The sequence below is a fragment of the Leucopleurus acutus genome (genome assembly GCF_964270905.1).
Source record: "Leucopleurus acutus genome assembly, chromosome: 13".
Taxonomy (NCBI): Eukaryota; Metazoa; Chordata; class Mammalia; order Artiodactyla; family Delphinidae; genus Leucopleurus; species Leucopleurus acutus.
Genome location: NC_139155.1, coordinates 16,761,913 through 16,775,284, shown reverse-complemented (window position 1 = coordinate 16,775,284; position 13,372 = coordinate 16,761,913). Strand labels below are relative to the sequence as shown.

At 49.1% G+C, this 13,372-nt stretch overlaps 1 protein-coding gene across 1 annotated transcript in view; it reads right to left on the bottom strand.

Annotated features, from left to right (window-relative positions):
• ALPK2 (alpha kinase 2) overlaps positions 1–13,372 on the bottom strand; it is a gene marked incomplete at both ends in the record, with an annotated part of 115,820 nt that overhangs the window by 4,541 nt on the left and 97,907 nt on the right. The window contains 1 exon segment of the mRNA XM_082853600.1: positions 9,663–9,711. Coding sequence (XP_082709726.1) covers positions 9,663–9,711 — 49 coding nt within the window.

The window sequence follows — 13,372 nt, the reverse complement described above, 5'->3', positions numbered from 1 at the left end:
TGTGGTGTATCACACTGATTGATTTGCATATGTTGAACCATCCTTGTGACCCTGGAATGAATCCAACTTGATCATGGTATATGGTCCTTTTTTTTTTTTTTATGGTCCTTTTTATGTGTTGTTGGATTCTGTTGGCTAATATTTTGTTGAGGATTACACAGATTTATTCAAAATGTGTTGGAAACCGTGCTAGGCTGACTTCTTGCTTAAAAGCGAGTCCCCTTGGGCTTCCCTGGTGGTGCAGTGGTTGAGAGTCCCCCTGCCGATGCAGGGGACACGGGTTCGTGCCCCGGTCCCAGAGGATCCCACATGCCGCGAAGCGGCTGGGCCCGTGAGCCATGGCCGCTGAGCCTGCGCGTCCGGAGCCTGTGCTCCGCAACGGGAGGGGCCACAACAGTGAGAGGCCCGCGTACCACAAAAAAAAAAAAAAAAAGCGAGTCCTGTTTCCTCTCTTGCTGATAATGGATGGCACGGCCTTTCGGACTCATAGGAAAACCACCACTTGACAGCAATTGTCGGCTTCTCCCTCAGCTTAGCACAGATTCCCTGTGCAATTTACTGCCTCCAAACACGCCCAGAGAGGGGAGGGGGTGGAGCAAAGCCGCAGAAAACTCCCACCTCTGGCTGCGTGGAAGAAATCAAGGTTCTTGTCTGGCTTAATAAAAGACTCGTTTAAAGAAAACTCGGTGAGACAAGAAAAACCTATAGAAAGTCCCCACACATTGGTAACCCTTTTAGAAGCAAGCCAGAAACTATTTATAACAGAGGTTTTAGTCTGAGATGCTTTCTAAAGAAAATTTTAATTTATGAGGAACGGCTAGAAGGACTTGGAATTCAGGTTGAGGATGGCGGGGAGGAATTGAAAGAAACCCCCTAGTTTGGGGAGGGGGTGGGCGTGTGCCGTGTCTGTGTGCAAAATAAAGCCGGGGCTGAATCTAGGAACAGGTAGAATCGATTGTCACCTACGTGGAAAAGAAAGGGCGCTAAGGGAGCTGCCCGCTCTGGAACCATCTAGTAATTCCTGCCATTCCATCAGTATCTCCATTTCTTCATGTTTGTTCATTCATTTCTTCATTCACTGGGCACGAGCTGTATGGCAGACATCGTAGGGGGATTAAAAAGGATTAATAATGTACGTGGCTCTTTTCCAGAAAGCTGGCATCTTGCAGGGGAAACGGACACGTAAACAAATAATTACATTATGCTGTGATAAAGGGCTCCAGTAACCCAGGGATGTGATTTTTTTCCCCACTGCCTGGTGGGTTCTAAGGATGTTTCATGGAGGAATAATGGCTCTGGGATTATGTGGCAGGGGTAACAGCATGGACAAAAGTTCAGAGGATGTTCTGAGCAGACCAGGCGTCCTGAGGAGAGACGAGGCCAGAGGCCGTTTGTGGAAGGTTCATAAGCCATGCTGTCATTTCTCTTGTGGGTACTCAGTATTTCCCAAAATACATTCCAAGGAACAAGAGCCCCATTAGATGCTTTGAAAAAAATAATAATTCTGTGTTGTAAATACTGTGAAAAATGCTATATAATCGCTCTCCTTGCCCCCTTGGGGTTCAAAATACACACCGGCTCTTGAAAGACCCTGTGAAGTCTCACACGGAGGAAACCTCCTACACTTATTCAAGTCAGGTCTCCCAGATTATTTGACAACAGCCATCTTGTTTTCACACGACCACTTTGCAAGCTGCTACCGTAAGAGTCACTGGGCCTTCTGGGGGGGACGATGTACCGTAACCAAATCCATTGCCCAGAGAAGTTGTATTATGCTCCCGTCTCCAAGCTGACCTTGGAGGTCCCCTCTAGACAGGGGGCCTCAGCCCCCAAACACCATGGGAAGCCCGGTCCAGCCAGCACCACCCACCCTGGCCTCCCCCAAACACCATGGGAAGCCCGGTCCAGCCAGCACCACCCACCCCGGCCTCCCCCAAACACCATGGGAAGCCCGGTCCAGCCAGCACCACCCACCCCGGCCTCCCCATCGCCAGGGCCTCCTGGTGGTCGTCTTTGCTTCTCGCCTTGTCCGGGGCGCATGCCATGGCCACCCCGGGTATAAGTCAGATCACGGTCACACAACGGCTCAGAAGGCTCCACCTCCCTTAGAACAAAGCCTGGCTCCTTCGCATGGCTGCCAGCCTCTCTGTCCTTCTCGAGGCCGCCACAGCCCCTGCCCTCAGGCCTCCATTAAGCAGGAGCCACAGTGCCTCCATGGAAACAAGCCCTGGTACTTTCTTCCCTACATCCACCCAGGCTGGGAGAAAGCCGGAGCGCAGCGGCACGCCCACGGTCTGGTTCTCGGCTTCTGCTAGCAAGGCCATTCCAGCAGCCCTGCACACTTGCCAGCCTTCTGCTCTGACGCCTTCTGAAGGCGCCCCAAATCAGGGGGGCCTCTGTGATGTGAGCCCTAGGACGAGGGAGCAGAGAGGGGCCCCAGGGGAGAAGAGGGAGCCCCAGATGTCTACTATGGGTCCGTTCTTGAGGCCAGGAGGCCCGTCCCCGTGGCTGTGCGGGAAGCATGCGGTCCTCGCCTTAATATCTGAAATGGAATCTGAAGCTGGGACCCAAGAGAGCCAAGGAGGGGATACAGGGGACAAGACAGCATGAAACAAGCAGTCTGAGACTGAGCTGCTGTCTACCAGCCTGTCCTGCAGGGGGCGGTCTCGAGTCCATCAATCTTTCGAGATCTTTCAGTTCAGACTTGTCTCTGAATCTGGAAGACAAAAGACTAGGGGCCTGGCTGTGTCCCTCTGGTTCTGGGCATGGACCGGGCAGGGGGGTAAATAGTGAGTAGTGTCGGGGAAGTAGGAGGAAGCCCATGGCTCCAACTCCAGTCACTTCAACAGAACTGTCTTTTGTGAGACTTTGGACGGGAGGCCAAGAGACTGCCATGCTATTCCTGCTCTGTGGACAGGCTGGGTCCTGGCTGACTCTTGGGCCCAGGAGACTCTGAACACCCACTAGGAGCATTGCCAGTAGTGCCAGCCTCGCCAAAATTGTGAAGAGAATAAAGTGTTCCCATCATGGGCCTCCACATCTCCTTGATGGCAAAGACTGGCCAATAAAACAGCCACTGGCCAAGTAACTCTGCTACATAATGTCTTGATCGGATTTAAATGAGATGCCCGCTGCCTTCCAGGGTAGGTGACAGCAGTGGCGGAATGGGAAGGCAGATACTTGGGGTGTGAAAGTGCCTTTATTAGGTCCCTTAGGCCTGTGAGACTGGTCCCCTAGAGCCTGGTGTTGGTGAGACAGCTAGAACATCCAGGATCCACAGCGACACGGGCCTGCTGTGCAAAGCACTGAAACGATGTCAGGAAATTCTGTTCCAAATCCCTTTGTTTCCTCCCCTCCTGGAAGATTCATGCGTTGCATTAAATGGTCGCCCAGAGTCACCACACACACACACACACACACACACACACAGCGCACGCCCCCGTGTGCACACAGGCACACCCCCGAGCCTATTCTCAGGGTGTGTTTCTTGAATATGAGATCCCATTTCCTTCCACCCACAAGTATGTTTCGGCCCTTCCTCTCCAGGCAGGGTGGTGTCTCGGGTTGGTGCCTGGGTTAAGCCTCCCAGGTGGCGGCCGCCACTCTGTCTGCTCACGGCACACAGGGCTCCGTGGTGGGCTGCTCTTAGCATGGATGGCTGATCCTTTTTCTGGAACTCAGCTGACTGAATGTGGGAGGCTGTGTTCATTTTTCCTGTTTCATGGCTCATAGGACATCACGCTGATGCCAGGAGAGCCTGCTTTCTTGAGGCAGTTGTCCTCACTGTGCGCCTGCCTTGATATCTGGGCCCTATCACCTCACATGTGCCGCTCAGCGAGAACAAGCCATTCGTGATTCTCTCCAAGGTCTCCTGAATTTGGTCTCCACGTCAGGGATGCCTGACGCATGCCACGTATCCTATGCATGACTATTCTTTCTTCCAAAGGTAGAGCCACGATGCTGGCTGGCAGCCTGGTGGCCACAGGGAGGGGCTCCTCTGTGGTTATTCATATCGATCCTATTTTTGGTTCAATGCTTACAGACTGGGAAGAAATCTGCTCAGGGTACTTTTCTTTGTTTTTCACCAACATGAAGTGGGCTTTTCGGGGGAGAGATTACAGGAGACAAAAGCGTTGGCTCTGGTGCCCTCTGGTGGCTGAATCGCAATATCACCATCTCCCCAGAAACTCAACTGCTGGCTGGGGACAGGTGCGTGTGTTTGCAGGATCCACTGTGACATGTGCAGCTCTGCTCCCCAACAAGGGTTGGTATACACTGATTTTAGTTTGATTAGGTTAAATTTCCAAGTCTTCGGGTATGGAATTAGTCATTTTTTCCTCCTCTCCCTTCAGAGAACTCTAAATGCTCAAGCGATTTCAAATCAGAAATATGTTCGACAGTGCCGTTAGTATCTTGGGTCTGCCTAGAAAATGTATTATTCGATGTTGAAGCGATCCTATTTGCCACACTTTGTAACATGAAGTTTTGGTACGCAACACTGCCGAAGGATTGTAGGTATTGGGGTACAGCATTCTTTTTTTTTTTTTTTTGCGGTACGCGGGCGTCTCACTGTTGTGGCCTCTCCAGTTGCAGAGCACAAGCTCCGGACGCACAGGCTCAGCGGCCATGGCTCACGGGCCCAGCCGCTCCGCGGCATGTGGGATCTTCCCAGACCGGGGCACGAGCCCGTGTCCCCTGCATCGGCAGGCGGACTCCCAACCACTGCGCCACCAGGGAAGCCCTGGGATACAGCATTCTTATCGCTGGCTCACAGGACAATATGCCATGCTTCAGTTTTAAGGCTCATACCACCAGGTAAAGTTGCATTAAAATGAATAAGTCATGACGGTCCCCTATTTTCTTTTATAAGATTATAAATAGCTTACCCTTCAAATAGTATTATGACTTCACTGAACAAGAGAACAAGCCAGGTCCCATTTACTGGGGCGTCCACAGTCAAACACAGGGTTCAGGTTGAGTCACAGGGAATATTTTCTTTAGATGAAAATAAGTGGCTCCTCTTCCTGAAGAAGATCCTGACCACTGCCAGCCAAAAAGGGTGGACCCTAAATTTGGGAGATTTTCACCTTTCTGGTTTAAATTTATTATCATCATTGTTAATAATTATTAAAGTAAGTCATACCTGCCTCCTCACTGTTTCTCCTGTCCATACCTGGTGTTCTTTTTCATGCGATTAAAAGAACACGTGTAATGCTGCCTACATGGAGCGCTGCTTCTTAGGACGGGGGCACCCGTTCCCTAGGCTTCCGGAGAGCGGGCCACTCTCCCTCTCCAGCACGGATGAAGGACGCCTGCGCAGGCTGCTCGCTAAGAATTAAGAGAAGGGGCTCAGTGCTCAACCACCAATCTCCTCTCCTGCTGTCTGGAAACCCTGTGGCATCTGCCAGGTTCCCCAGTCTTTCCTTCCCCTGCTCGAGGTTGCTTCCCACCTGGACTTCTTTGCCTGTCTGTAAGCTGCCTTTGCACTTGAACCCTTTGCAAATCTCTCCCATTGCCTGGTCTCCATTCTGCAGCTTTGACCTTCACTCGAGTTTCTTCAGTGGCACCCCGCCTCCTGTCCCTCGGGGCCCCATACCCCATGTAGGGCTGTGCCTATAAGCAGGCTGCCGCCTTTCCCTGCACCTCTGCTCCTCACGTGGCAAGTAAGAAGGTGGGATGGACCCAGCCCCCAGGGGCTTCCGAAGACATCTCCCAGACCCCGCCCCTTGTCCTCTGGTCAGAGAATCTTCCCCTTTTATCAGTTTTTGGAGGAAAAAGAAAAAAATGTGACTTCAAATAAAAGTTTTTAAAAACACAATGGACAAGATGATCTAATACTCCTAATATCTAATCTTTCTCAGACACTTCAGAATTTCCTTCTCTCCCACCCCCTCCTTGGGAGGGAGGCAGTAAGTAACACTTAATAGACAACATTGTGCACTGGCCTCCAGCTACCAGCTCTAATGGGTGCTGGGCAGCTGTCCCAGGCCAGATAAGTCACATTAAAGCTGAGAACAAAACCAAAGGGATTGGATTTCTTTTTTAAATTAGGAGGAGAAAAAATATGGTCTGGGTTCCTGGAAGCCGTTAAGATGCTTTTAAAAGATATCTTAAATCATCACTCTTATGCTTGCCTTAGTTTTTGAAACTTCTTGGGCAGGTTTCTGCTTTGTTTTGGTAGACAGTTGTTCCAAATAATGGTATGGAATTTGCCTACCCTGTGGTCAGGCTGGGGCCTGGGTTGGGGGGAAGGTATTTATGAAGCATGTACTGAGCTTCAGGGACTGGATGCAGATGAACTGGGGGAATCTTTTTTTTTTTTTTTTTTTTTTTGCGGTACCTGGGCCTCTCACTGTTGTGGCCTCTCCCGTCGCGGAGCACAGGCTCCGGATGCGCAGGCTCAGCGGCCATGGCTCATGGGCCCAGCCACTCCGCGGCATGTGGGATCTTCCTGGACCGGGGCACGAACCCATGTCCCCTGCATCGGCAGGCAGACTCTCAACCACTGTGCCACCAGGGAAGCCCAAACTGGGGGAATCTTCAAGACAACCCCATGTCCCCATTCTGTAGATCAGTGGCTTTGAGAATGTCAGGTCTCATGTCCACAGAGCTGGTAAGATAAGAACCCAGCACTCAAACCAGGTCTGGATGAGGCCTGAATTTTTAATGTTCTGCAAATATGGAGCCTGTAAAGGAAAGCTTTCACTTGGGAATTTTTTCTGGGGTCCAGGAAAAGTCCTTCGTAAATAGGGGTACCATATATTTTCTCAATGGGGAAACTTATCCAGGACAAATGAGTAACTAGACAGGACGCTAGGATGGCAGGCATGAAATAGTACTGTCCTGGGCAAATCAGGCTGTACTGTCACCCTTTTCATCACATGGGCCAAATTCCTATGACACCAAGAAGAAAGGCTACCACTATAAGAATCAGAAGTAAGTGGCAGGACCAAGAATTGAACCCAAGTCTTCTTCTAAAAGCCCTGTTCTCCTCACTACATCATACTCCCCTCCTGATGTGCTCTCTTCACAAGCCCAAGGCCATGACCCAATTCCCTGACCCATATGACAGGGCTCTGGTCAGCAAGGGGGATGGAGTGTGGAGATAGGAAAATACAATTTTGTGTTGGAACTGAGCAGATTTTGAGAAGGAAAATATGCCAACTGCATCTTAGTTCTAAAACCAAATTAGAAGCTTTTGCGTAGTTGGTGAGAACTTCATGAATCAGACTTATTGATCTGTAGGTTAAAAGAGAGTGGTCCCCTTTCCACTTTTTTCAAATCCCTCTACTTTTCTCCATCCTCCATACACTAATTGAAAATTAGTGTACTTGTTAAAGCACTGCTGATGCCAATGGTCTGAAATAACCAGAAAGCTCAAGTAAATAAGTTGTTCCCAGCTGTAGGAGAGTGAGCTATATTAACCATGCTATTTTATCGTCCGTGTTTCTGACACTTTGACATCCGGGGCTTTGCTGGCCCTGGAGAGACTCCCCTTCCCAGGGTTAGCCAATTCCTAGAGATAGTAAATGACTGGCCTTCTAGAATGCCTTTCATATGCCAACTAACCCATCTGCAGCCTACTCCCACCATCTCCTCTATTGGGGTCTCACACTCTGGGCCACTATCCACCCGCCCTAATCACCCCAGGGCAGGTACCAGATGAGCCCAGACAACCGGACACCTCAGAGCCTGCTGGAACTTTTCAAACGAGTCAATTCCAAGCTTGCTTACCCAGCCCCACCTATTCCTTCCCTCCAAAACCACAGTAAAAGCTCTCATCCATGTTTTCCCCTCACTCCTTCTGCCTCCTGACTGACCCTGGTGCTTCCCCATGTGGCCCCCCATGGCCTGCAAGCCCCCTCATCTTGGGAACTGTGAACAACTCTTTTTAGTGGCAATTGTCTCCTGATCTGTCAGCTTCATCATATCTGAACCACAAGAAAGCCTACTTTAATTGAAGTATAGCTGATGTACAATATTATATGTTACAGGTATACAATATAGTGATTCACACTTTTTAAAGATTATACTCCATTTATAGTTATTATAAAATATTGGCTATATTCCCCATGTTGCACAATATGTCCTTGTAGCTTTTTTTTTTTTTTGCGGTATGCGGGCCTCTCACTGTTGTGGCCTCTCCCATTGTGGAGCATCCGGACGCGCAGGCTCAGCGGCCATGGGTCACAGGCTTAGCCGCTCCGTGGCGTGTGGGATCTTCCCAGACCGGGGCACGAACCCGTCTCCCCTGCATCGGCAGGCGGACTCTCAACCACTGCGCCACCAGGGAAACCCTTGTAGCTTATTTTATACCTAATAGATTGTACCTCTTAATCCCCTACCCCTATCTTGCCCCTCCCCCCTTCTCTCCCCGCACTGGTCCACTAGTTTGTTCTGTATATCTGTGAGTCTGCTTCTTTTTTGTTATATTCACTAGTTTGTTGCACTTTCTGGATTCCACGTATAAGTGATACACAATGTCTTTCTGACTTATTTCACTTAGCATAATGCCAAGTCCATCCATGTTGCTGCAAATGGCAAAATTTCAATCTTTTTTTATGGTTGAGTAGTATTCCTTTGTGTATATATACACCACATCTTCTTTACCCATTCATCTGTTGATGGACACTTAGGTTGCTTCCATATCTTGGCAGCTGTAAATAATGCTGCTATGAACATTGGGGTACATGTATCTTTTGGAATTAGCGGTTTTAATTTTTTTGGATATATACCCAGCAGTGGAATTTCTGAGACATATGGTAGTTCTATTTTTAGTTTGAGAAAACTCCATACTAAAACCTCCATTTTAAAACACACACCATCCCTTCTAAAAGTCACTTGCTTGCCCCTCCCCCACCCATTTCTTCCTCCTTACAAATGGTCCTAGTACATGGGAAGAGCAGCAGTTGGAGAAAGCATGGTAGCTCCAACCTGGAGCTTTATTTTCACAAAGAACCTCAAATAGCCTGCTCTCTCCTCATTAGTGGTCAAGCAAAGCAGTGAGAAGAGACAGTTTGTTCAAGAGATACCCCAGTAAAATGTTATCTTAGTGCTCTCCGGGCACACCCCACAGTGAGCAAAGCAACTCCCTATGCTAAATTAGGAAATCAATACCACTGACAACAGCCATAGTCACTAATCACAGCCCTTCCATAGCCATTTGCCCCTGTAATCAATCATCAACATGGGAGTCTGGGAGCCGCCTAAAATACTTTTTAGTGAAAAGTATGGGGAAAATACATTAGAAATATGCAAATTGAGTTCACTCAGTTGCAAAATAGAATTTTTAAAGAAGCTTCTAATAGTGAAGATATTAAATATAGAAAAACAGAATATTCCTAGTTAAAAGGAGTCCCAATAATGCTGGCATTTCCCACCCCCCCAACCATGGGCCACCTGTTAGTAATCAATCTTGAAATGTGTTCAGAGTTCTTATTTGTTTCAAAGTTAGGAAACAAATGTGTTTCCCTGGGAGGACAAAGTCCATAAATATTTTAGGTAAGTGAGAGAAGTGAACTGAATTCATCCCAAGAACATCTGTCTTTCGCAGTTAGGACAAGAAATCTCCTCTGCCCACATCAGCCTAACAGCATCTGCCCGGTAGGTGTTTGGAAACCCAGAGGTGAGTGATGTGCACTTGATTTTTTTCTTCTACTCACCCTTTAGCCAATGTTGCTATGCCAACGTCAGTCAACTTCATTCCTACACCTATGGGAAGAGAGAGCAAAGACGGGATTTGTGTTACACGGGTCTCCTCAGAAAAGAGGGACCATCTATTCACAGGGAGGGGTAGCGTCAGCCCCATCATCATTTCCCTTCCTGCATAAACACATACTTTCCTCCTTGTTTCCATCAGCAGAAGCTGACAGCCTTTCAGACATGCATCCTGCTTTACGGGAGCACAGTGGGCAAGGCAGGCTTCTGAGGCAGCCGGTCAGGAGAGCAAGGGGCGGGGCCTGCTGCCTCACCACACATGCCGTTTACAGCTCCGGAAACGAAAGTGCTGTCCTCTGCCTGCCTGGACCACTGCCTCTGCTGGAGGAGGGAGGCCTGTCACTTGTCCCAGGAGTTCTCTCCCCAGAAACGCTCTGATTTGGGCTTAGGCCTGTTCTGTGTTCTTCATCAAAAGCGGAAGCCCTTGTACAACAGTGAGAGAGTTCAAGGTGGCCTTTGTTCAGTTCAAGGCCAGATTCCAGACACACCATTGCCCATCTCCAGAAAGATGGCATTCCGGTTCAGGACTGACGGTTTTCTGGGTCGGCTTTAGACCCAGGGAAGCACTACTGAGTTATGTGCAGACTTTTAACCATCGGCCTGGAGATGTCACGCGTGGTCTGACCTTTTGATGCTTATCCCAAGCTCTCTCCATTAAGCCATTGGAAGTTGCGGGATGGGGGGCGGGACACCCAAGCAACAAAACAGCTGCCTGAGCTTCCCACGCTGGTCCCTAAACAAGCCGTAGGCATCCCTGGTAGAATTCCAAGCACTCAGGAGTCCTTTTGCTTCTCCCCTCGCAGCAGGAGCAGATGGGAGAGTGGCTAAGGAACCAGGGATTCAAAGAGAATGAAAGTCCTACTGTCTTGCAAGGTGGGGAAGGGCAAGGTTGCTGTCACCTTCTGCAATCGAAAAGTGCCATCCTTTCTCACCCAGGTCTGGAAGAAGGCAATCCTCTGATGCCCAGAGCGCGGACAGCCTCCGGCCTTTCCAGAATCTCCTTGCCAGACCAGCTACCGTTTCTGCTCCTGCCTCTCTAGGGTCGTGGCTGCAGGTACTAGCTCCGACTCCGTGGACCGCTGCCTTAATCTCACCCATGCCATCTAGTGACCGGCCTTTTACGGCAGGGCATGGGGTCCATGGTGCTATGCCAACCAAGCCTCGCCTCCTCTCCTCTGGACCCCGACTCTTGTCCCACCCGGGCCAGGCTGTGGTCACTATATTCCCCAAGGCCAGCCGGCGACTTGCTCACTGAAGGGCCTGGCGGCCCAGAAGCCAGTCTGGGCTGTGGACGAAGGAACCAGCATCCCTGGCAAAAGCCAACCCTGGGGGTCAGGCCTGATGGCAACCTAGTTCCATGGGTCTCCCTCATATGAGCACTGTTTTCTGAGGCTCAGAAAAGGGCAGCTAGGGACTTCCCTGGTGGCGCAGTGGTTAAGAATCCGCCTGCCAATAGAGGGGACATGGGTTCGAGCCCTGATCCGGGATGATCCCACGTACCGCAGAGCAACTAAGCCCCTGCGCCACAACTACTGAGGCTGCGAGCCACAACTACTGAGCCTGCGCACCTAGAGCCCGTGCTCCGCAACTAGAGAAGCCACCGCAATGAGAAGCCCGTGCTCCTCAAAGAGTAGCCCCGCTCCCTGAAACTAGAGAAAGCCCACGTGCAGCAATGAAGATCCAATGCAGCCAAAAATAAATAAAATTAAATTACAAAAAAGAAAAGGACAGCTAAAGCGTTAATTTTCTGATTCAGCAATGTCTGCCTGGAGTGAGGCAAAAATACATGTCATGCTGCTGTTCAGACAGAAGCAAAGAGCCCTGCTTTTCTGCAGGGCACCTGGGAGCTAAATTAGACACAGCACTTTGGGGGAACCAGTAAGCATTTTAAAAGCTTTCACAGTTGGCAACTAATTCATCTCATTCTTTCAAAGCTGCTAACAACTAAAGCACATGTGGAAATGCTTCACGTAGTTTTTATGATAGGAACTGGGCTTAAAAAAAAAAAAAACGACTCCAAACTGCAAAAGCCCTCTTTGGACATCTTGTTTCGTGGAAAAGTTGTACTTAAAAAGTACAGCTCTAAGCCGCATAGAAGTCCAATTTTCAAGAGCCATTTGGCAAAAGGTCCTTGAGCTTGGGAATTGCTTTTCCTCAATTCTCACAATTACCAGCTGTCATTGATGTTTGGAAAAGTAGAATTTGATTTTCAAAAGGAAACTTCTCTCTTGGTTTTCTAGTTTGCCAGCAATTCAGCAAAGGTTACTAAGGGTCTCTAGAGGATAATAATTTAGATTATAGTGTGCAGCTATTAAACCAAGTTGGGGATAATAGTCATCTACAGGTTGTTTCTGACGGAAGGTAGGAAGAAGGCAGTATTACAGTTTGTTCTCCAGAACTTGAGTTCTTGGGTTATTTGGGTGACAGCTTCTTAGGAAGCCCAGTGGTCTCCGGTGTGTGCAGATCTTAGGGCCAAATCACAGGCTCACCTTTCACCCCACTGACCTGCAGGACTTGCCACAATCTCATCAACAAGCCGAGGCAACCAGGGAGAGGATAACTTAAGAGTCTGAGAAAGTGAGACTGGAGCTTGGGTTTGTTTGGGATTTTTAAATCCTAATTCCAGTGTCTTAGTAAAATTATAAAACGTGGGGATCGCTTAGAGAATGGATGTGTGATCTTGTGCCACAGTGATGATGACAATAGTAAGATCCTTCCCAGCAGCAGCAGAGAGTAAATAAACACCCTTAGGAAACACCATGCCATCACTTTCAACCACACACGTCATTTACGTCATTACGTCATTCCACTACAGCTGTTTGCTAGTGACTGGAAGCAAGATTAACCGTGCGCGAAGCTCCGGAGTGTTGCTTTTCAGTAGATGAACTGTATTTAATGCAAAATTAACTCTGAAGGAGGAAAGATGGGGAAGTCTCAACAGTTGCACAGTCTAATTAAAATAGCTGTCTGTTTAAGGCCGTATTGTCTGTGTGTGGCAGCCAAGTCTCTTCAAAAGTGAGTAGGGCTTCCCTGGTGGCACAGTGGTTGAGAGTCCGCCTGCCGATGCAGGGGACGTGGGTTCGTGCCCCGGTCTGGGAAGATCCCACATGCCGCGGAGCGGCTGGACCCGTGAGCCATGGCCCCTGAGCCTGCGCGTCCGGAGCCTGTGCTCCGCAACGGGAAAGGCCACAACAGTGAGAGGCCCGCGTACCGCAAAAAAAAAAAAAAAAAAAAAAAAAGTGAGTGGATATGGCTGGCTTCAACTTGCAGATCAGCCTCCCCTGCGAGTCTACAACATTGCACTTCCCAGCTGACCTCAGAGGAGTCCCTCACAGGAGCCTTTGACATTAAGGGATACTTGGAAATCTTGCAAATTTGTAAATGAGTTTTAGTGGAAAGAGTTTGGGGTTCAGAGTCAGAAGCAGTGTTGGAGTCTTGGACCCCTCTTCTTCTGAGTGAGCTGGGGATTAGATTATTATCTCCCAGCCTCTGTTTTCTCATCTGTAAAATGGGGATCATAACATCTCTTTGGCAGGGTTATTATGAAGATTAAACAAAAAATAGGGAAAAATGAGTGCAGACAAAAACTGGTGAAATCCACGTAAGGTCTGTAGTCTTGTTAATTACATCGTGCCGATGTGAGTCTCCTGGTTTT